The following is a 14,449-nucleotide window of genomic DNA, read 5'->3' as shown; positions in this document are numbered from 1 at the left end:
TATTAAATTACAAATCTTAGGCCAGGTGCAGTGGCTCACATCTGTAATCCCAGCACTTTCGGAGCTGAGGTGGGCGGATCACTTGAGGTCAGGAGTTCAAGACCAACCTGACCAACATGGTGAAACCCCGACTCTACTAAAAAAATACAAAAATTAGCTGGACGTGGTGGCATACATCTGTAGTCCCAGCTACTCAGGAGACTGAGGCAGGAGAATCCCTTGAACCCAGGAGGCAGGGGCTGCAGTTATCCAAGATGGCACCACTGTATTCCAGCTTGGGTGACAGAGCAAGACTCCATCTCAAAAACAAAAACAAAAACAGAAACAAAATATTTACAGATCTTTCCAAATAACTGATCTATGGACTAAACAGTCACCAGAAAAAAAAAAAAAAAACCAACTAGTACATCATACTTCTGTATTGTCAAAACCATGAAGAGAAAATTTCAAATTTGTGCAAAACAGTTCTTTTGTTCTCAATGTTAAAATTTCTGGGTCTTAAGCCAGTAAGTTTAATTTTGAGAAGCAGAGTACCAGAAAGGGGAGTGGGGGGATGGCAGAGAAAGAAAGCAATAGAACACATTAATGGTAAGTTCTTAACAACCAAAAAGTTTGTATCAATCCTCTGAAGTGTGAGGACATAAAGTCATATATGTTTAAAATCTATGCGTTATGTTTAATATATTAAATGCAAAATATAGATTTTCAGTGGGATCTCATCTACAGAAAACTATAATGTGAAATACTGACAGAGGTTATAGTCACCGGAAAGATTACAATGATTTATTTTCTTCTTTTTTGCTTTTCTAGATGTCCACACTTTCTAAAAATAACACATACTTATTTTAAAATCAGGGAAAATGTTAGATTCCTTCTTGAAACTAAAATATGTTCTTTCTGGTAGAATAATATTATTATGTCAAATCCTCGTAATGGAAACCTTTTACTTTCACCATTCCAGATAACAAAAATCATGGTTTAACCGAAAATATAATAAATCTGCAGAAAAAAGATGTCATGTCAATAAATAAACTAATTATTTGCTGACTACTGAATTATGTACCAGATTGCATTTAATAATCTCAAATGGGAGAAAGGAGATATTACGCTTATTTTAGATTTATACAAACCTAAGCCCAAGGTAAACTAGCAGCAGATCCAAGAATTGAATTTGTGCCTTCCGATATCAAATCAAACATTCTTTCTGTTATACCATGGCTATATCCCCTGTGGTAATGAAGGTTATTATATTAAGCCACCTACCACCTATCCTCAACCCCTGAAAATGAACCACATATGCCTACTTCAAGTCTCAGACATTTGTTTCTTAAAGTGCTACCTTCAGATTCTGATTATTGTCAGGTTTTCTTATAACTCATGGAACAAGAAAAAAGGTATAAAACAAAATGTTAATCATAGCCCCTGTTCTCCTCCTCAATTTCCCCTAAAATTGTTTTCACTTAATATTATAGAGTATGAAACTCAAAAATATCTGGCGGGGACAGTCAGAATAAGCATCTGTGCTCATAGACAACTCCCTCACTATCCTAGAAGAGAATGAACTCAGATAAAGTATTAGATACACTTTGTATGCATCCTTGAAACAAGTACATAAAGAGCTAGTACCTAAGCAAAGACGAAATACAGAAACAGAATCTATGGTTTTCAACTGCAATATTTTTGTATTTAAACAGAGAAACAATTATTTCTTAATCTGAAATTTCTCCAACATTCACATCCTTTCATATTTTTCCTTTTCTGTTCATTTGTTATTTTCTTGGCTTTTTGTGCATTTGGGGACAGGAGGTAGTAGCAGGATTAAGTGACAACTTTAAGATATCACAGCATTTCCTTTCAAAACTAAATTAAGGTTACTATATTAAGAGTTTCGTACATACAGTCAGCTAAACTGCTACTTCGGTGAGGTCTGCAGAAAGAAATGGGGCACATCTTCCAATACTGACAACTAAACACTCAAAACAACTTTTCTTAGTACACATTCTAGGAACATCTCCCTCTCTCCTCTGTTTTTCTTTCAGTCTTTGCTTAGTTTATGCAGTAATGGCATTTGAGCTTTCAGCAGAGTGGAAAGTTTGCTCCTGTTTTTTTCCTCGTCACTTAAAAGGTAAACAGGTAGTTGGGAAGGAAGGAACAAATGAAGACACGAAAGTTGTTTTATCACACAGATTTTTCTGGTACATATTTTCAAAAGTCTGTAACTGCCCTGCAATCAACGTGTGTGACTTTAAGAAGACATTAAATCATAAAACTACTAAATAGGTTGAGTGACATAAATAACTTTGTACTATCATGACCATGCTTTCCCTGAAATAATTTATGAGATCGACATTACATTTGGAATTAAGGCTCACAATTTTGACTTTCTACTTAATATTTATATGTATGTTCCACTTTCATAACTTAATTTTCCAGAGTTTGTGGGGGAAGGTGGCCGACAAGGTTATAGAAAGAAGGAGAAAATGCCAAATATGACAGAAAATTAGCTTCTAAGAAATAACCACATAAATGAAGCAGCCTGCTTGGTCTTACATTTATTTAAATAAACCACCTTTTATCAGTGCCAGTAAAAAAGCAGCAGCATTCTTTTATCGTTTGAAGCAGACAATTACAGAATTATATATATCAGAAAATAATCAAAAAGGTACTTATTCCAAAACAAATATCCAAAAATCCAATGAAGCTGTCCAGTGACAGCCACTAAAATAATCTTCTCTGTATTATTTTCTTTGAGTCATTTTAAAAATAAGCAGCCAGCTATCCATCTCTAGGCACTGTCTAGATGAGTTTGCCACAAAAGCCACTTATATTTTTAGAAGCCAAAGTCTTGACAAATCAGTTCCTAAGAACATAATTTGTTACACATCGAAGAAAGCCTGAAAACACAGACCTTGGTTAAAGAGGCTTCCGTATCTTTTTGTAACCTTTCCAAATGTAAGTATGTGGGAAGAGTACCCATAAATTTAAGTTGAAACCGAAACACTTAGAATATTTCCAATTTAAAATACATTAAAATGTGGCCTTTGAAAGGAAATGAAAATGGCTTTTTAAGCATATGAAAAGTTGCTCACCATCACTCATGGGAGAAATGTGAATTACAAATGAGATGCCATTTTTCATCCATCAGGTTGGGGGAGAGGGTAGTTTAATAAATCATCCTGTGGAGAAACATGCACTCACATACTATTAGGTGCAGGCATAGAGTAGTATAACCTCTTTGGCAGGAAATGTGTACATGTCTACCAAAATTTAAATTTCACTTTGCCTTGGACCCACAATTCTACTCTAAGGAATTTATCCTACAGACATATCCATGTGCACAAAGAACTATGTATGAGTTTATTTACTACAGTATTACTGGTGTCCTAGAGGAAAACCTACTGTATATCATGCTGCACTGTGTGTATATTTACCTATTCAAAAAAATTAAAATTTGAGGAGAAGAGAATGTGATCCATACAGTTGAGAAATTAGAAGTGTTCTGAACTACCCTACAAAGGAAACACTAAACCACCCTACACAAGATTCATTTCAAATCCTTGTAATAAAATGCTGTGTTCAGATGGCTTGACACAGCTGCATTAGTGAAAGCTCCTTATCCTAAGATCCTTTTGGCCCTTTAATAAGCAAAACCCCTCGTTGGAGGTCCACTCTGGACCTGAATTTCACTTGACAATAAGCAGCATTTCAGAAAGATTCCAATTTATTCCTTGCGAAAACAGATCATATATAAATGTAACTGTCACTCTCAGAAACAGGACTGCATTATGCTGCAGATTTAATACAGACTGGAAGCATGTTCCCCATGTCTTCTCCAGCAAATCTTGCCAAATGGGCATCTGAAATGTCCTACTGAAACAGGTGGTGTCTGAACAGAATTGGATTTCTGCCTATAGAAACCCTAGTTTTAACAACTGCTGTGGTTAGTTTTAATTTTCAGTCCTCAAAATTAACTGCTTGCCAGTGATTCAGAAATAGGACTGAACAACATGTTTAGACTTTGCCCTGTTTAATTGAGGAAAGGAAGGAAGGAAGGAGGGAGGGAGAGAAGGAAAGAGGGAGGGAAGAAAGAAAGAAAGGTAGTAGGAACAAACAAACACCCAACACCCTACCACCATCCCATAAAAAACAACAGAACCAAAGCAGGCCATTTGGTTTCCAGGCCAAAAAAAAAAAAAAAAAAGAAACGGTAAAATAAACTTGATTTTTCAAAGATGCTTGCCTATTTTGTGCTTTCTTCGTAGAAGCACAAGGATCCAACTACCTTGCTGGTCATATATGTGAACTCTTCTAAGGAAACACATAGCCTTGAGAAGCCTTTAATCCGCTAAAAATTCAGAATTAAGAACAATGGTAAGAATTCATTTTTCTAATGAAAAGTTACATCTTACAAAATAATATTCCAAGCCCTTTACACAAGCAAAATACAAATAGGCACTTTACACAAGCAAAATACAAACAGAGTGCCAACAGCTTGAAGAAAGAAACCACGGGCTAATCTTTAAACACAACACAGATCTATCAATGCGCTAGTCACACTAACTTGGTGCTAAACATGTTTTCCTGTGAATAAATGTTGAGTAGCTTACACTAAATAGCAAATCGTTTTCACCATACCTTTAAGTGCCTGATATAAAGATGGTTAAGCATCTGTTGATATTCTAAACTAGTAATTGAGGGGAAAAGAACTAAGGTACTGGGTATCTATTATGTGCCATACACCATGGTTACATGTTCCCTATGAGGAAAACACTGCCATATCCATTTCACAGCTAATAAACTGAGATACAAAAAGATGCAATGGTTTTTCCCAGGGTTACCCAGCTTGAAGATGATAAAGGTTTTATCTAAACCAGCTTGACTTTAAAACTTTTCCAATTGTATCACACTTCTTTCCAACCAGAAATTCAGAAAGACAAGTTAGTAGAATAATAAATTTTAGTTCCCCAATATACAATATCTAATATACAATATATGTTTACTTTGCCAACAACCCAAAGAAAAGCTCATCTTCTTTCATCTATCTTATAGTAATACATGACAAACTCTTCTGCAATGTTTTCAATATGACTGAATCCAACTACTAAAAAGTGATAAGTGAATAGAGAGAAAATTATCTGTCATGATCATAAGCCTTTTAATCTTAACATCCTAATGAGCACAATTTGAGAATCACTGATCCAAAAGTGATCAATCAGTTCATTCTTTAAAAATGGGAAATACATAGAAATATCTCAGCAAATAGAGAGGTGCTTCTCCACAGAGTATATTTGGTCCTTTTGCTTAAAATTAAAAGACATATTATGTTTGTTCTTGCCCTCAAAAGTTTACTGCTCACTGCTCTCTTCCCTCTACCAGTCAAAGAATAAAGATCTCAAAGGAAATCGCCTCCCTTAATATAACATACAAAAATTTATATAATAAATATGAATAATAATTTTAAAAATAAGTTCTCAAGTTGTTCTTTCTCATTTCATAACCCCTACCCTCTTTCTCTCACTTAAAGCCTTACAAGGGGCTGGACGCAGTGACTCATGCCTGCAGTTAGAGCACTTTAGGAGGCCAAGGGGGGCTGATCATTTCAGCTCAGAAGTTCAAGATCAGCCTGGGCAACATGGGAAAACCCTGTCTCTACAAAAAATACAAAAATTAGTCAGGTGTGGTAGTCTGTGCCTGTAGTCCCAGCTACTCAGGAGGCTGACGTGGGAGGATCACTTGAGCCCAGGAGGTTGAGGCTGCAGTAAGCCATGACTGCACCACTGCACTCCAGCCTGGGTGACAGAGTAAGACCCTATCTCAAAAAATAAAAATAAAAATCTACCAGCCTAGGGAACATAATAAGACCCTGTCTCTACAATTTTTTTTTAAATTAGTAAATGTGGTGGCGTGCATCTGTAGTCACGGCTATTTGGGAAGCTGAGGTGGGACGTTCATTTCAGCCCAGCAAGTCAAGGCTGCAGTGTACAAAAATCAAGCCACTGCACTCCAGCCTGGGCAACAGAGTGAGACTCTATCTCAATTAAAAAAAAAAAAAGTTAGACGGGCTAGATCCTAAACCAAATCCACAATTTCCCCAGCAAGCTCCCATGAGCTGTCTAGTTTAGAGGAACCTACTTTCAGGGTCCTATAAAGTAAATCACTCTGTATTCAATACTCTCAGAAAATAATGTTTGGATCTAAATGTGCCCTGCCCACAATATTTCTTCTTTATAACAAGAATATACTTAATATTAGGGAGCCATGTCACAGAAAAACACAGGGTATATTTCTTCCAAGAGGGACATACACCAAGTTTTGAGACTATTTAGGAAATAGTACGACATTGAAATTAAAAACAAAATCCAGTGAAAAAAATAGAATGTTATTGACCCCTCTCCCAAAAAAAGTTGTTAAAGGCTTATAGATTATGAAGTAGAAAAAATCTGCAGTTTTTCAAGATTCTCTGGCAAAAAGTTCTTTGGAATTATTTTCTTCTAAGGGCTGAAAAACATTTTTTCCAAGATGCTGCCAGCTCTAAAATCAACCTCTCTGATCTCTTGAAAAGCAACACTCAACTTTTAATAGCTCTATGCACTTTTAGTTTAAAAGAAAATAATAAAAGAGAAGGAACCATAGCCAAACACTTTTACTCCACCCATGCCTTAACTTATATATAAAGATGAGAAGAGAGGTTCAATTACTTTTTCCTTTTAAGGTAGAATATATACATCTATGTCAATACATAATCTTTAGGTATAAGGAGGAAAGTATCCTCTCTCCCACCACAAAACTCAGGCCAAAAAAAATAATAATAATAAGTTTATCTGAAGACATAATCGTGAACTCATTTCTCATGAAATCAGAATGGCTCATAAGTTAGTAACACCATGATAGGCTGCATTAATACTAAGATAAGACAAATGGTTAAAGCCAGGTATCAATAATATAAGGCAGTCAAAAATCTAGGTAAGCCAAAAGATGTTTATTAGTCTATTGATTTTTTTTTACATTTCTATAGAAGTTTATTTTAATCTTCCCATATGAAATAGACAGAATCTGTGGAATTACTATGATTTTTAATGAATTTTTAAATGCTTATTTTACTACAAAATTCACTGTGATTAGTCCCTTAAGTAACTTGTAATATTTCAAATAGCATATGCCTGGAATAGTTCACATTTCAACTTATTATTTTAGAGTTGTCAAGACACAATCTAATTCTAATAGGAAAATATCTGCTGGCTTCAAACAGCACTTAAACACAAAGAAGGAAAGTTAGAAGTCAAGAAGAATCATTCTGAGATAAAGGCTCAGTAGAGCACAAGATGAGAAATCAACTAGAGACCTTATCAGGATGCAGTGCTGCACTTTGCTGCATTATCACTGACTGTAACCTCTCTTCCAGCTCACAGGCAACCCTCGACTTCTCTGGGACTAAGTGGTTGCTTTAAAAAGTTCTTGTGTCATATTTACGTTTTCCTACGACCCTTATCAGAAGCATGATGTACTAAAGTTACATAATTTGCACTCTCCAATTTACCCACCCAACTACACAACCCAAGAGAGATAATCAGAAATGTAAAATGCTAAATTCATAAAAAAAAGTGGTTGATTAGGATTTTAAATGGACCAGTTAGTTGACTGTTAAGGGCATAGCCATAGGTAAATAGCATCAACACTATACTCCTGATAACTATAAAAGGAGTAAAACAGAGTTACTTTTCCAAACAACTTCTTTAATAAAATCATAATAAGTTACTAATTTTAAAATAAGTTGTGTTACAAAAGCCCATTTCTTCATGAAGCTGTATTTCTCCCATAGAATACTCTAAGTGGCATTTCATTTCCAAAGCTGGCTCAATACCCACTTAAACCATAATCTACTGACATATATATGACAAGGAATGAAACATGGTAAAAGTACTTGCAATGCTTCAAATGCATATTCATAATTCAGGTAAAAGGACAGCAGCCTAGCAAAACAGAACTCAAAAAATGGGGTCCACATCACCCAGAATATTCACACAATTATATACATGGGCAACTTTCTCATAAGAGGAACAATAGCTTTTCTTAGGTTCTCAAAGTGGTTGTTCATGTATCCAATAAAGAAAACTGTGCCACAAAAAAAACCACCTCCTTCCTACAAAGCCCTCAGGTAGAGTTTATCAGTGATATAAGGCATCTTGATGGGTTACGGTCTACAAATGCATATAGAAAATAACTTCATAAATAGAAAACTGCACAAAAACCTTCCAGAGAAACTAAAGTGAAGATGATCCTGGAGAAAAGAACATATTTCAAAATAGATGGGGTGTGAAGTGCCCACATAATACGACACATAAGTTCATGTGAAGTAGGAGCTGATGATCCCGGTGACACTCATTGTCAAATAGATTTTGACCAATCAATAGTGTTTGTACAGCTGACCCAGATTCAGAAGCAAACATTCCAAATGTTTACGTTTGCAAGAGGTACCACTTAAAATTCTTTCCCATACTAGTCAAATCACAAGGGCAAAAGTTTACAACACTTTTGCTACCATTACTTTAAAAAGGAAAATCCATCTTTTATCGACATAAAATTCAAACCAACAAAAATGTGTATTTAAGTGACCCAAACATGTAGTATGAGTGAAGATACCTTTTTTATTAATTGTGATCAAGAAAATTTGGATTTCTTCTTATATAATTTTTAATGTGACTTGCAACGTAACCCAAAAGTTTCTATAACTGATATAACACAGTTCAAACATTATTCTTTTCTTAAATAAGAGTTTATTGCTTGTTTGTTTTGGGGTTTTGTCATAATTAAATTTGAGCTGCATAGATCTTAAGGCTGTTTTAATAAACAGTGTAATTTCAAATTTAAGCCTATCTAAAATATTATTGTCTACCTGTTCATCTCAACACATGAATCCACAGCTAAGCCAGTAAGGTACATCATCTCTTTTACCTCTTCCAAAACCTTATATTTTTAACACATCAGGAACTAGTTTTGTTTTTTTTTTGTTTTTTTTTTTTTAATAAGAATGCTTTTCACAAGAGAGTGCCACTTACCCCTCCTGCCTTCAGCAACTTTCTCCTAAAATCCTCTGTGGGGTTGTTGAAAGTTAGCTTTTCACAGCGGAGGTGATTCACTGGTGGATGGCCTTCAAGATGCAGGAATAAGTCATAATCAAAGCGGACTTTCCTAGGTTCTTCCTGGAGGTTAACAAAAATTATGAAAGAAAAAAGAGAGTGAGGCATAAGTGAAATTTTAAAAGCAAAAATTTACTCCTCATAAGAAGTAGAAAAGAACTAAGACATCTAACAGCTAAACTGTCAAAGTAGTACTGGGAAAAAAAAAGTATCATGGAATCAATCATCAGTGAAACAAAATAGAAATATCTGACAAATTAGTTTCTTGTGTTAGGGGAAATGAAATAAGAAAAACTTCTCATCTTCCCCATGATCTTTCAGGTGATGGGATACCAGCAACATAGCCACCCAACTAGAAACCAAGCACATTCCTTCCTCTTCCCTACCCCACTACACTCACTATCAAAGGCTGCCATTTTCTCCATAAATATTTCTTCAGCAAGCCCTCTAACTCTTACTGCTAGGCTTTCACTCATGGCCCAAACTACTATAAACTCTCTACTTTGGGATATATTCTCTTCAATCCCTCCTCCATTCAGGCCTTAAGATTATCTATATGAAACAAAAATCTAGCCATTTTCACTTCCTAGTTAAAATTTCAACAGCTTCCAATAGCCATTGGGCTAAAAATCCTAATCTCACTTGAATGCCACATAAGGGCCTTCATAATCTGGCTCTTGGCTTCATATCCCACCATTCCCCTTCTGTCCATCTGATGGCCTAGCAACATCCCAATGCTGGTTGCTTCCCAGTACCTACTGTGTTGTAGGTTACCTCTGGTTTCATTCTTGCTTTGCATTACTACCTTCATTGCCTACCTCCATTTCTCTACCTACTGCTTCACCTAGATAACTTCTCACCATTCCTAACTCAAGATTTCACTTTTGGAAAACCTCCCCTTAACTCCCAACTCCCCACTACCTCTCCTCTACTCTGTGTGCATCTTTCTCTCACCCTTGCCACGTCTTAGAATAATTGCCTTCTTATTATCACCATTTACCCTGCTGGATCAGAAGACTGTTGAAAGTAGGATCAATGTTTGAATCACCATTGTACCCTCAAAAACTAGTTTATGCCTACACAGTAGAAATGCAGTAAGTATCTGTGAGATTAATAAGAATGGAATTTTTCTGAATAAATAACTAGGACAAAATAGCATCCTATGCAAAAGAATACAATAGTTAGAATTTCCGATACCCAGGTTCAACTCTCAAGCCGTTACTTAAGTTGACTGAACATTTATCCCTCTCTACACATTGATCTTTAGCCACACAAGGTGAAAATACAGACTCAAGATAATAATGACCTCTCATTTAATTCTCACTGCACTCTTTGGGGCAGATGTGAGCCTTGTTTTATTGTTATATTACTAATACATGATGAAACAAAATAATTTGAATCCATTTCTTTTGACTCAAGGGTCTTAGCCCCTGAAACTGTCAGAATATAGGAATTAACTACTCAAAATTCATGGTTTCCACCTCCTCACCCAAACTTCCCAAATCATAATCTCTATTCATTTCCTTAGTACCCCTTCACTTCCACTACAATCTGACATGAAACCTACTTTTTCTCTCTCTTATCAGGATGCCATTCTCTCCTGGTTTTCCTCATAGTTTACTGGCTATTCCTTCTCAATCTTCTTCAAGGACTTTCCTCTCTTTCTTCACTGACCTTAAATGTCCTTTACCTTTCTGCAAAGTTTCCCAAGGAGATGACACCCATTCACAAGGAGTCAGTTCCACCTGTGTGACAGTGACTCCCCTAAGTGTATCTCCAACCCAGCTCTCACTGACTGCCACATACATGTGTTCCACAGGTTGACTTATGGCAGCATCCAATTCATGCATTATGTTAAACTAAAGTTACCTTCATATGTCTTTTGTCCTATCCTCTATTATCTTGGAAAACAGCAATTCTAACTGCTTGCCAAGGTTAAATTACACAAAAATCATTCCCAACTGTTCCTTCTTCCTCACTCACTACAGTCAAATTTTCTCTAAGTTCTATTTGGTATTCGTCCTTATGAACTTTCAGATCTACCTATCCTTTCCTCTAAGGCCTACTGTCCTAGCTTAGACCACCACCATTCTTCATTTGATGTCCTCCCTGATTTTGAACTTACCTCATTCTACTTCCCACAGTGACCAGAGAATGATCTTTCTAACACAAAAATCAGATTACAGCTTTCCACTGATATAAAAGCCTTTAATGGTTCATCAGTTTCTGCAATAAAATCCCACTTCCTTGGAATAACCATTGCAGTCTCTTACTACCTTTCCTATATTTCTTTTGATCTCTTACTATACTGTTTTTCCACAACTTTGAAGCATCTGCAGTTCCCCAATACTTCACATTAACTCATTCATTTGGCCTTTCACAAGTCGTGCTCCCCACACCTAAAATGTCCTCCCTCCCAGCATAGCTTCCCCTCTATTGCCTAGTTAATGCAAACTCATTATTCAACACCCAGCTAAAGCATTAATTCCTCTGAAAGTCTTTCTTACTCTCCCAATATAATCTGAATTAGATGTCCCTCATAGCATTCCTCTATTAATGTAATTATCACATTTAGTTATGATCATTTTTTATCTGTCTATCCTCAGTTACAGACAGAAGTTATAAAACACAAGTTGTAAAACAGAAGATGTAACTTTAGAATTAATTTTAAAAGGAGGGCAGTTTTCTGCCATGTAACTGGGAGCATAAACTGGTAAAGCCTTTTTGGTAGACATCTTGGCAATATCTATCAACATACCAAATACATATGATGTTTGACCCAGTAATTCTACCTCTAAGAATCTCTTCCACACAAATATTCAGATATAAGTACAAAAATATACTATTAAATGTTCATGGTAGCATTGCTTAGAATAGCAAGAAACTAAGAATGATCTTCATCATTACCACATAACACCATTCAGGTGTTTAAAAATACTGACTTTGAAAGGCATATTGCTAACTGAATTAAAGGCAAGTCACAGAAAAATATTAAATCATGCCCCTGCCAATCTCTATGCTGACACACATTTTATCTATGTAAATACATGGAGGGAAATCTGGGAAGACTGTACCAAATAGTTAACAATCATTAAATGTAGTCAAAGGACTAAAACTCCTAAGTTCTATTCCATATACTTTTACTAGTATATAGGAAAATATATACTCCTGTATTCAAAAACATATTGAAGAATACACATTAATTACCAGCATAAAAACAATGAGGTAATATCAACATCACTTTATAGTCTACAACAGTCTAAAACAGAACAAAAAACATCACTTTTCAATAAAACCAATGGTAAGCAACACAGAAAATGACTCTCTGAATCCTGAGTATGATTTTTTTAAAGATTTTTTTTAAGTAAGAAAAAAGTACTCATAAACTTGTGCTCTGGCCAACTGAATATCTTCTCTTAGAAGGCAGACATCGATATTATGTCAGTCTATGCTCCTCAGAAAACATTCTTCTTCAAAGTTCAAATGAGAAAGCATGTGCTTGCTCTATATATATAAATAATACATTTCCTAGAGGTGGAAATCTGTTTTTGGCAATATCAAGTTACCCTCTCTCACTCTGCAGAAGCTTCAGTCCTTGACATTTACTCTCTCTTTTCTGAGATCAGATTGAAAGAGAGACGCATGCGATCCTTTCAAACATAAATCGATAATGTTTCAGTATCCCTGTTGGTTTAGAGTTTCTGAAACACACAATTCTCACAAATAGGGTTTTTTTGTTGAGCACAAATACAAAATAAGACATAATTAACATATACAAACTCAAGAGAAGTACTGACACTCTACCACCCCTCTTGACCCTGACAGCTCAAATAAATGAGCAGAACTGAAGACAAGCTCATTAGAGAAGCAGGAAAAACACAGGATGGGGATGTGACCAAGGACAGGATATCTTTAATATGTGGAATTAAGACTCTTCCATCATTACCTGGAATTATTTTTTCTGCTTTCCCTCATTCCTGTGAAAACTCTGAACAACACTTTTTCATAAATCATTTGATATGGTTTGGCTGTGCCTCCACCCAAATCTCATCTTGAATTGTGGTTCCTATAATCCCCATGTGTCTTGGGAGGTAATTAGATAATGGGGGTGTTCCCTCATGCTGTTCTCATGATAGTAAGTGAGTTCTCACAAGGTCTGATGGTTTTATAAGGGACATTTCCCCACTTTGCTCTGCATTTTTCTCTCCTGCCGCCTTGTGAAGAAGGACGTGTTTGCTTCCCCTTCCGCTATGACTGTAAGTTTCTTGAGGCCTTCCCAGCCATGCAGAACTGTGAGTCAATTAAACCCATTTCCTTTATAAATTACCCAGTCTCGGGTATTAATAACAATGTGAGAAGGGACTAATATGCCATTACTATAATGGATGTTTATTCTTCAAGACAGAGTTGAATAAACTCCAGGGATAAATAATAAATATGCAAAAGAAAGAAATGAACACTCTGAAGCAAGAGCCTACACCTATTAAATTTTTACCAATGAATCATTTCAGTAACATGAAAAATAAAAAATATATCCAGCTGGACCTTGGGGAATAAGCCAGACACAGAAAGACGAGTACTATCTGAGTCCACTTACATGAGATATCTAAAACAGATATCATATAAGATTTTAAATTCATAAAATCAGAGACTGGAAAGGTGGTTACCATGGGCTGGGGAGAGAGGAAAATGAATTGTCAATCAATAGGCATTAAGTTTCAATTAAGTAAGATGAATAAGCTCTAGAGATCTGCTATACATTGCAACTATAGTCAACAATAAGGTATTGTACACTTAATACACTTAAAATGTGTTAAGAAGCTAGATCTCACATTAGGTGCTCTTACAAGTTAAATTAGAACAAATAAAGAAACAAAAATATCTAGCTCAGAGACCTAGATGAGACTATAGCAAATATTTGGTTTCTAAGACATCCTAAGAAAACAAAAAAGTGGCAAAGCAATAATTCCTTTTTTAATTAAGAAATTACTAACATATAGAAAAGTACTTAAAAATGCTATATCCATGTGCCCTCTACTGAGATTAAACAGATAACACTTCCAGAGATTTGCTTTATCTTTTTCTTTAAAGAAATAAAATTTGGCCACTTGGGGCGGCTCACACCTGTAATCCTAGCACTTTGGGAGGCAGAGGTGGGCAGATCACTTGAGCTCAGGAGCTCGAAATCATCCTGGGCAACATGGTGAAACCCTGTCTCTACAAAAATTACAAAAATTAGCCAGGTGTGGTGGTGCATGCCTGTGGTCCCAGCTACTTGGGAAGCTGAGGTGGAAGGATCACTTGATCTCAGG

General features: G+C 35.8%; 1 protein-coding gene across 2 annotated transcripts in view; it reads right to left on the bottom strand.

Annotated features, from left to right (window-relative positions):
- Positions 1–14,449, bottom strand: part of MLLT3 (MLLT3 super elongation complex subunit) — a 276,492-nt gene that overhangs the window by 94,569 nt on the left and 167,474 nt on the right. For both annotated transcript variants that reach the window (XM_054501809.2, XM_063650503.1), the window contains exon 4: positions 9,057–9,200. In XM_054501809.2, the coding sequence (XP_054357784.1) occupies positions 9,057–9,200 (144 nt within the window). The remainder of the gene's footprint in view (positions 1–9,056; positions 9,201–14,449) is intronic.

This window comes from Pongo pygmaeus, chromosome 13 (assembly GCF_028885625.2).
Source record: "Pongo pygmaeus isolate AG05252 chromosome 13, NHGRI_mPonPyg2-v2.0_pri, whole genome shotgun sequence".
Lineage (NCBI taxonomy): Eukaryota > Metazoa > Chordata > Mammalia > Primates > Hominidae > Pongo > Pongo pygmaeus.
This window is presented reverse-complemented; position numbering and strand designations above follow the sequence as displayed.